Genomic DNA, 10,004 nt, shown 5'->3' with positions numbered 1-10,004 from the left:
CCGGGAAACTTGTTGCTTTTTTTGTTGCGTCATCTTGCTGCATCAGCTCTCTGTGTATGCGGCGCCACTCCTGGGTGGGCTGTGCTTTTTTCTCATGGGGCGGCTCTCTTTGCGGGACACACTCTTGTTCTTGGGGCACCCCTATGCAGGGGACACCCCTGCGTGGCACGGCACTCCTTGTGTGTGGCAGCACTGCGTGTGGGCCAGCTCACCACACGGGTCATGAGGCCCTGGGTGTTGAACTCTGGACCCTCCTTATGATAGGCAGACGCCCTATCAGTTGAGCCACAGCCACTTTCCTGGTTGGTTTTTATAAAGGATATTTATTTGGGGCAGGAGCTTACAGATACCAGGCCATGACGCATAAGTTACTTCCCTCACCAAAGTCTATTTTCACATGTTGGAGCAAGATGGCTGCTGACATCTGTGAGGGTTCAGGCTTCCTGGGTTCCTCTGGACTCAGCTCCTCTGTTTTCTACACAAGGTCAGTTGTAGACTATGAGGCTCTCTAGGCTTTGCCTCTCTCCACGAGGTCAGCTATAGACTATCAGGTGAATGACACTGTCTCTCTCTCCCTGGGGTTTCTGCTGTGCCTAAGGAGCGTCTCTATTCCTCTGTGCTCTTCTCCTGGCTCAGGTCCTCTCTTTCCAGGACTTGCTTCTCTTTCTTCTGTGTGCTTACTTCCTGGGGCTCCAAATCAAAACCCCAACATCAAAATCTTCCAGTATCAAAAAGCTCCAACTCTGTCCTTGAACATGCCTTTTATCTGTGAGTTCCCCCCATCAAGGGGTGGGCACTCAACACCCTAATGATGTGGCCTAATCAAAGCCCTAATCATAACTTAATCAAGCCCAGGTACAGACCAGATTACAAACATAATCCAGTACCTATTTTTGGAATTCATAACTATATCAAATTACTACAGCATCTTTATTCATAATTTCCAAAGGTTGGAAGCAACCAAGATGTTTTTCAATAGGTGAGTGGATAAAAAAACTGTAGTATATTCATACAATAGGAGCATCATTCAGGGATTTTTTAAAAAGGGTTATCAAGCCATGAAAAGAAGTGCATATTGCTAGGTGAAAGAAGTCAGTCTGAAAAGGCTACAAACTGCATGATTTCACCTATATAATATTCTGAAAAAGACTAAACTATAGAGACAATAAAAAGAGCAGTGAGGGAAACAGACATGGCTCAACTGATAGAGCATCTGTCTACCATATGGAGGGTCCAGGGTTCGATCCCCAGAGCCTCCTGACCTGTGTAGTGAGCTGGCCCATGCTCAGTGCTGCCATGTGCAAGGAGTGCCTTGTCACGCAGGGGTGCCCCTGAGTAGGGGAGCCCCACGCACAAGGAGTGTGCCATGTAAGGAGAGCTGCCCTGCATGCAAAAAGTGCAGCCCACCCAGGAGTGGCGCCGCACACACGGAGGGTGACGCAGCAAGATGACGCAACAAAAAAGACACAGTTCCCAGTGCTCCTGGATAATGCAAGCGGACGCAGAAGAACACACAGTGAATGGACACAGAGAACAGAGAACAGGCGGGAGGGGTAGAGAAATAAAATAAATCTTAAAAAAAAATTCCTCACTCATAAAGAGCACCAACTTTAAAAAAAAAGAGCAGTGGACGCCCAAGGCTCAGGAAATAGGGTGAGGGATGAATAGGTGGGGCACGGCATATATTAAGGGCAGTGAAGCTATTCTGTGTGATACTGTAATGATGAATACTTGACATTATGCACTTGTCCAAACCCATAGAAATGTACAACAAAGAGGGAACTATGGGTTTTAGTTAATAATAATTAGTAACAATGTACCAATGTTCATTATCTGTTTTAACAAATGCATGATGCTAATGCAATATGTTCATAATAGGAGAAACTGTGTGTGTGGTGGGGGAAGAGGGTGCATTGGAACTCTGTACTCTGCAATTTTTTTCTAAATACCTAAAACTGCTCTAAAAGATTTTTTAAAAAGTCAGTCTGCCACACACACATACTAACAGTCTTTGATGATGATTTTATGCTGGCAACATGTAACTTTTGTAACAAGCAAAATCAGTAATGCTATTTTCACTTTCAAAAACAAAGTACCATCAAACAAACAAAATGCAAACCAATCGACCTTTTAAAATGTGAGCGGTTTTACAATTGTAGCTTATTATTGATTTATTTCATTTTGCATTTTATTTTCAGGGAAGGTTTGTGGTTCATGTTCTCTTAGTCACGCCCATTTTCTTTCAAATTCCTGTTAGTAAACAAGACAGCACTGCCCGTTTCAGACAATTCCTGTTGTCTAATAACTATGTTCAGCTTTGATGCACAGTTTTTAAAAAATTGTTGCGTTTTCCTCATGGGCATAAACTCAGGGCTAAGCAGAATAGCCTGGCTCCCTGGGATCCCGTGGTCAGTCTCTCGTGATCTAAGACAGAGGTTCTTGACCTTTTCCCCACCTCAACAGATAGATTACTGCGTACCTGCCCACGTGATCCTGCTCAGTTTCAGGACCTTCTCCAGCCGCTCCCATTCCAGGAAGCATATTAGAATGGAAATGAATATTGGAGCAAAGATCGTGCGGTTACTTTAAAATTTTAAAGGAATTTTGTTAGATGAAGTTAGCACTTTACTGTTAAATTATTAAAAGTATTGTTAAAGTGCTCATGCTATCTTATGAGTGTGGCAGTTTGAGATTATTTATGAACCCCCCCAAAAGAGAAAAATTATGTTTGTAAACTGGTCGGCTCCTCTGTGTGTGATACTCTTCGATTGCATTAAATTCAAAGGTTTTACGTTTACTGGATTAAATCAATTTAGGGTCTTTGATTTGACCACATCAGTAAGGCGTGACTCAGGTTAAGTTCCGGCCCTCTTGGTGGGCTGACGTAAATGGGCACTCACTCAATAAGACAGAAGAGAGATCTTTGTTGGTTTTGATCCTGGATCCCCTGGGAGAGATGCCCCATTAGCCTGAGGGTTTGCAGCTGAGCAGCTAAGAAAGCCTGAGGAGCAAGCCCTATGCCAGACTGATCCAGGAAGCACTGCGTGCGAGAAGAGCCCTACGCCAGCTGCTAGCTGCGATCAGAAGCTGGGCCCATGCATGGAGCCTTAAGAGGCAGAAGCAAGGAGAGACCAGGCAGAGACTGCCTGCTATCTTGCTTCAACACATGGCAGCTGACCTTGGTGAGAAAGTACCTCTTATAGTACCTTGAGTTGGACTCTTTAGGGCCTTGTAACTGTAAGCTTTTATCCCAAATAAATACCCTTTTTAAAGCCAAGAGATTCCTGGTACTTTGCATCAGCACCCCTTTGGTTGCCTAATACAGTGAAAGATTGCATTTCTAAATGATAGAACTCTGTTATTGCAACGAAGAGATATCTGAATGGGTAAGAACCTGGGCCATTCTGGTGACAAAGATCTTCCTATTCTCCAACAGCCACTTTTCCAGATAGTAGGGAAACCATTTTAGGAAAAAGGTGTGACTTTTGTGGTGAAGCAGAAGGAAGAGTTCCATGTATCTGTGCCTCCATGTAAGCTTAGAATAGGAAGGGATTTTTTTAAGAGGCTGGTAGAGTGAGAGGCATTTGCTTTTGTGCTCAATAGAAAATAGGTCCAAATACTGGTTCTTTTACAAGAACTACCTTGCACAGTTGTCAAGGTCAGTTTGCCTGTTTGCTGTAAATGTCAACATTTACTGAGTATCTACTGCATGCCAATATGTTAAAACCCAGTAGGAAAAAACACCTCATTCAAAAATGTGACACAGATGAATTTATTCATTCTCAGACTATTTACTGAGTGCCTATTATGTGTCAAACTGTTCTAGAGCTGGAAAGGCAGTGATGAAGACAGCTAGAGTACCTGCCCTTCTTGAGCTCATTATTTAGAGGTGAGGTTTAATTTCTAGTGGTGGAGTTTATATTCTAGTAAAATGGTGATTTATAACATTGGGGATTTTTAGAATGATTGATTTGGTTTTCTTTTGATTAAAAAATAGATTGTTGCCATTACTTTTGCAAGTAGACCAGTTCTAGTCAGTCTTAGGCTTGGAAGGAACCTTAGTTGTTATAATAGTTGTAACTTTTTATTTTGCAGATGAAAAACGAAGCTACTTAACAATGTTTACTGTTGCATTACCGACAGATGGAAGACTAGACCTTAGATCCATGCTTCCCTCAGTCATATTCGTCACCCTTTCTGGCGTTTGTGAATTAGAGTCTGAGTGGAGAGAAATGACATGTGCAAAAAGAACAGACGGGGCTACGAGCTCAGACACCACTGTAGATTGGAGTGTTACGGCTAATCAGAAAGCATGGTTTAGTGGGTGGCTAATGGGATACCTGAGCTCTAATCCTGGTCTATTCATTAAGAGAAGCCATTTAGCTAGGCCCTAAATTCCTTGTCTTTAAAATGAAGGGATGCCCCTAGGAGGTGAGAACTAACATTTGCATAGTACTTTGAGCTCTTTAAAGTATGCATTTGTGTAAAGAGACTTGCAAAGCGCCCGGCACGAGGTGCTCAAAAATGGTTGTTTTATTCTTAATCCCACATCTTCATAAATATAGATTTTTGCAGATGAAGCTAAGAATTACAGAAATTTAAGCAAGCTCTCCCAGGTCCATCGGTTATATAAGAGGGAATCAGGCTGAGAAAAACCCAGGATTCTGCCCTGTTTTTTTTATTTTTTAAATTTTTTGTTCTTTTGTTTGTTGTTGTTTTGTTTTGGGACATTAAGACCCTTCTACTTCTAAAATTATTTCATGGGAATTCAGACTTGATGCGAACCTAGAAAGATGGGCAGAAATAATACAGTCAGAGGGAGGAGGGAAATATTTTATGTAGAGGTAAGTCAGGTGCACGAAGGAAGGTTTTTGGGAAGGGAATGAGTAAGTATCGCGTACAGCTTGCCATAAGACAGCTTTCCTGAAGGGGGTGGGTGGAAGGGGGAGAGAGGAGAAATGTGGGAAGGTTCTGAAGGCCTGGCTAAGGAGTCTGGGACCTGCTAGGTTTTTTCGTGCAGAGTGGTGGCATAATGTTAACAGCATTTTATCACTAGTCTGATTGTAATTTACGGAATAGATTGGGATGGTGGGGCTGGAGCTTCAGAGACTACTAGTGAGATGCTTGCTGCTAGAGTCTAGTACAAGAAGATGCGGCCGCCAGTATCTGAGAGAGTAAGACCTGGAAGGAAAGTGTTCTTTTCTTAGGCAACCAACCGCTTTCAGGGCATATGCAAACAGGTTTTTTTTTTTTTTTTTTTTTAAGGCTTCTAAGCATTCATTTTCTTTTCAAAGCCTGTACTGCAGTGGTCTGGATGGCCAAAGGGGCGCATCTGGAATTAAAACACGGCTACACTCCCGGTTTTGCCAGTTTCTAATTATGTAAGAGGAAGTCTGCGAAGCTCCCCCGAACCCCGGTTTCGCTTCCTCCGCCGCCCCAGCGACAGCCCTCACCTCGCAGGGCGTTTGCGGGGACCCGGCCAGCTGGAGGGCACCTAGCGGCGGCGCCCACGGCCGGTTCCCGCCTTCGCTCAGGTGGCCCGCGGTGGGGCGCCGCGCGGCTCAGCACCGCCCCGCAGGCCGCGAGCCGGGCGCGCCGCGCGCGGGAGGACGGCGCACCCTCGCGGGCCGGCGGCCGCCGCGGCCGGGGCCGCGGGGCTCGGGCCGGGGCCGCGGCGGGGAGGCGGCGGGCGCGGGCGGCGGGCCGCGCCGGCCGCGTTTGAAGTGCCGGGCGCGGCCGCTGGTTGGCGCGCGCGCGTCACGTGCTCGCGGGCCGGAGTTTCCCCGACAGCCGGGGGCTGCGTGGGCTCCGGCGGCGGCTCCCGAGCGCCGCGGCCGTCCCCGCCCCCTCCGCCGCCGTCCCCCGCCCGCTTCCGCCCGGCTTCCTCGCCTCCTTATTGATAAACAGCGCTCGCGCCGCCGCGACCCTCGGCGTGCTCCGAGAGCCAGGCCATGGGAGACAAGAAGAGCCCCACCAGGTAACAGGGCCCGCGCCGCGCGGACGCCGCGGGCCTCGCGCCGGGGCCGGGGGCGGCCGCCTCGCTCGCCGCCCGGGCACCGGGGCGAGGACGGGGGCGGCGCCGCTGCCGCGCGAGCGCTGCCGCGTGAGGGGCCGGCGCCGGCCGCCCCACAATGGGGCCGCGATGGCGGCGGCGGCGGCGGGCGCGGGGGCAGCCCCCGGGGCCGCGCGCTCGCCTGCCCCGCTCCGGACTCCCCGCCCCCTGCCCCTCGCAGCCCGAGCGCGGCGCGGGCCGGCGGGGCGGGGGTCGCGGCCCTGGGCCGGGGGGCGGGGCGGGGGCGGCCTCGGAGCCGGGGCGCCGGGCGCGGCCTGCTGGTGACCCCGCGCCGCGTCGTGTCCGGGTTGTGTCCTGCAGGCCGAAGCGGCAGCCGAAGCCGTCCTCGGATGAGGGCTACTGGGACTGCAGCGTCTGCACCTTCCGGAACAGCGCCGAGGCCTTCAAGTGCATGATGTGCGATGTGCGGAAGGGCACCTCCACCCGGTGAGTGCCGCCCGCCCGCGCCGGCCTGCGCAGGCCGCCCCCTCCGCGGCGCCGGCGACGCGCGGACCCGGGCGGGAGCGGCCAGCCCGAGGCGGCGGCCGCGGTCCCGGCTGGGTCACGCCGACCGCCCCCCGGCGACGGTTGGCGGGTGGGGTGATCGGAGAGCCCGGAACGGGTTTGTTTGTTTGTTTGTTTTCCCTTTGCCGCCAGGAGAGAATGAATTATTCAAGGGAGACCTTAGCTCCTGCGATTTAATTCGTCTCGCGGGGCGTGCTGCCCTTCCCCTCCCCCGGGTGGAAGAGTGCTGGCTGCGTGGTCGCGCCACCGTGGGGATCCAGGGAAAACCGTGAAATCCAGTTGAGGCGCAAGGGATGTAGTTGAATTTCGTTGCTCAACAGAAAGAAAAGTGTCTGCAGACTACGCAATAGATCAGATTTCTTTTCTGTAACTGGATGCCAGGAAGGGTCAGATCAAGGTTTGGTTGAGTTTTTATTCCGTGTCTCTTCTATTTTATAAATAAACAGTTGGAGGCGAGCCCAGTCAATAGGAACACATTTTCACGGAAAATATCGGAATATCTTGAGTTGGATTCAATGGCATTCTGTGAGACTTTAAAATGAGATAAAATGGTCTCTGCCTATTTAAAGTTTTAACTTTATTTTACTGAGGGCTTGCAGTCTAATAATTTTGTCTTTTCAAAAACGCCACTTAGGTGAATTAAGTGGGTAAAGGAAATCATCCGGGATCTTCAAAGTATGACATTCGTTATCGCCAGCTCTTAGTTACAAAATTCCTTTGCTTTTACAGGAAGGTTGCCTTTGATTTAATTCACTGCAGTTCCCTGATTTATAGCTTAATATTTAGATAACTTTTGTACTCCGATTTCATAACCTGCTAGAAATTAAATGATCACAATAAGGATATAAACATACTAATATGGTATACTTTTGCTGTAAAAAAGAAGACCGGAATTAAATTGACGTAAGATTTAAATATTCAGTAGGGGTTAGATTCTAAAAATGACATATCCCGATTTTTAAGAACCATTTAGAGAATTTTATTAATTTTTTTTAATGTACGGGCAAGTTGTTATAAAAATTTTAATTTTAAAGATATTCTTTTGGCATGCCTATCTTTTTTTTGTAGATCATAATATCTTTTAGCATATTCCATTTACATTGGCTACAATACGTTGAACATTTTTCACAATATCCTTTATAAAGCAAAGTTTCAAACATCTAAATTCAAGGGAATAAAATCACAGAAAATTCAAAATTTAAAAAAAGTATCTACTTGCTAATAACCACTTTTTGACCTGTGATTTAAGTATTTTGAAAAGTAGAGTATCTATATCTTTATGGGTACATAAGGTTGGGTTTAATTTAGATTATAGTTGTATATCTGTATTAGCGCTTTGTACTATTTTAAATGTTCAGTAGTAATTTTTAGAAAATCTTTTTATTTTGAGGCAAGAATTTTTAAGTGGAAACAATTATTATAATCCCTGGTACTATGTTGTTGCTTTTTGTTGTTCCCTCTCTATTTTCTTTTTAGCCATTGGAAAAATTCGGAAACTAGAAGAGCCTATATGATTATTTGCAGGGACAGCAAGGAAGGGGGGAAGCTGGTGTTCTACTTCACAGCCAGTCTTGAGGTTAGAGGAGCCCTGAGAAATAGAGTAGGTGGTAGCAGCTCAGAAGAGAAGAAACAGGCCGAATACCTGGCACCTGGAAGAAGAAGGAATAGAGTGCACAGGGAAGTTGCCCAGGACAGAGAAGTGGGCCTCGTTTAAAAGAGGGGTGAGGCCCACATGGGGGGCCCCCGACATTTTTTTTACCAGTACTTCTGAGCTCTTGTAGATCCAATTTTTAGTGGTGGAAACATTACTTGAGGAGGACTCAGAGAAGCATTGTCATTTGGATTGAAACTGAAGAGGCTCTGGGCAACTCACCAGAAGTCTAAGGAACACTTTGTTCCTAAAAGTAAGTGTTCTACACTGCGACCCTCTCAGCTTCTTCCTTCTCTCTGAATTGTCTCTTCTCTTTTGATTTTGGCCCTCAGTTAAACCCAGGAGCTCTAGTTTCTGTTATCTTTTATTTTCCTACTGCTGTTTCTGAAATTCAGAGTGGAATCCATGTTTGGATAGAACAATAGAACAGGGCATTGTTAATAGGACAGATATTGATTGCACCACAAAATATTTTCCTCGCTGGTGATATGAGAACAGCAGGATTAAAGGACTGCAGAATAGTGTTGAGAAGCAAAAGCTTGCAGTAGTTGGAAGAAATAATTCTCTACAACTGACATGTTAATTAGTAGTTAGGTTAATTTGAAGGGAAAAGCTGCAGAGTACCAAAGCAAGGAATAACTGACTGCAGTGCAGAAGAATGCAGTTTGCTAATGACTTGTGTGACCGACAGACAGGATTTGAATCCCTTCAGTCAAACTGACCTTAGAACTGATTCTGTCTCAGTGTCCAAAAGTGAGGCCAAGTCTAAGCCATCCTAGATGTTTGAAAACCTTTTCTTGAAACTGCCAGAGAAGGTGAATCCATCATCCCCCATTGAAGTCTTGACCTTTTGTTTTTAAGACTATATGGTTCAAATCCTTTCTATTCTAACGGAAGACCGTTTCCTTTGACTTTATCCTTGGTAGGTCATGTTTTTCTGCAGAAAACTGTTTATATGGAATGAAATGAGGTTACATTCATAGCATGTATTTCAAAAGAAAATGTGATTTGAGGTAGTTTTAGTTTCTTAATTGATAAACCATACTCTTTAAATTTGTTTCTATGATTGAATTTCAAGTTTTGTACTTGCTGGCCTTAATGAGTTTTTATTTGATCTATTAAACTTTTTATGGATCCAGAACTTCAGTAACCAGATAAGTATCTGAAGTTTTCTACATTGTGTTTATGTGAGAGAAATGCTGATAAATGTCAACCTGAAAAATTTTTAAAAAGAAAAAATAAGAAAAATCTATAGTGATAAATGATTGTTGTCAGGGCCACAGAGTCTCTTTTCATGTTTATAGCTTCTTATAAGGTAATCATTGTCACAAATATAAACCTCAGAGAAAAAGAAAATTTAGGCTAGTAATCAACGTATGATGGTTGATTCAGACTAGCATCTTATCGACAGTTCTTTGTTTGTGAATGGCAGATCACTTTGTTGTTTAATTCAGAGAGCTTAAATTTGGAAATGAAAGCGATAAAGTTATTGGTTTTGGTTTTGAACTGTAGTCATTTTAAATAAGAACCTGTAGTCTAAAATGCCTGGTTTATAGTAGGCTTGCAAGTATAATTTCCTCTTTACCTGTTTTCTGCAGGTGAATTTTTGTTTAGATTGCTCATAAGTGTAATTTCAGAGAACTGTGAAAAAGGTTTCACACTGTAGAAATAGCACTAGGAGTTGGACTAGGAGTCTGGGAACCTGAGTTCATATCTCATTTCAACCACTTCAACAGTTAGCATTCAACAGATGTTTATTGAGTATCTTACTTTAGG

At 45.6% G+C, this 10,004-nt stretch overlaps 1 protein-coding gene across 3 annotated transcripts in view; it reads left to right on the top strand.

Annotated features, from left to right (window-relative positions):
- The first annotated feature begins 5,741 nt into the window (after window positions 1-5,741).
- YAF2 (YY1 associated factor 2) overlaps window positions 5,742-10,004 on the top strand; it is a 102,535-nt gene continuing 98,272 nt past the window's right edge. The window contains exons 1-2 of one of the 3 annotated variants that reach the window (XM_058307821.2): window positions 5,742-5,977; window positions 6,374-6,499. In XM_058307821.2, the coding sequence (XP_058163804.1) occupies window positions 5,952-5,977; window positions 6,374-6,499 (152 nt within the window). In that variant the 5' untranslated portion in view covers window positions 5,742-5,951. The remainder of the gene's footprint in view (window positions 5,978-6,373; window positions 6,500-10,004) is intronic. The other 2 variants (XM_058307820.2, XM_071218779.1) reach the window with 2 other exon arrangements.

This window comes from Dasypus novemcinctus, chromosome 12 (genome assembly GCF_030445035.2).
Source record: "Dasypus novemcinctus isolate mDasNov1 chromosome 12, mDasNov1.1.hap2, whole genome shotgun sequence".
In the NCBI taxonomy this organism is placed as follows: domain Eukaryota; kingdom Metazoa; phylum Chordata; class Mammalia; order Cingulata; family Dasypodidae; genus Dasypus; species Dasypus novemcinctus.
Note: the sequence above shows the minus strand (reverse complement) of the source record. Positions and strands in the feature narration are given on the sequence as shown.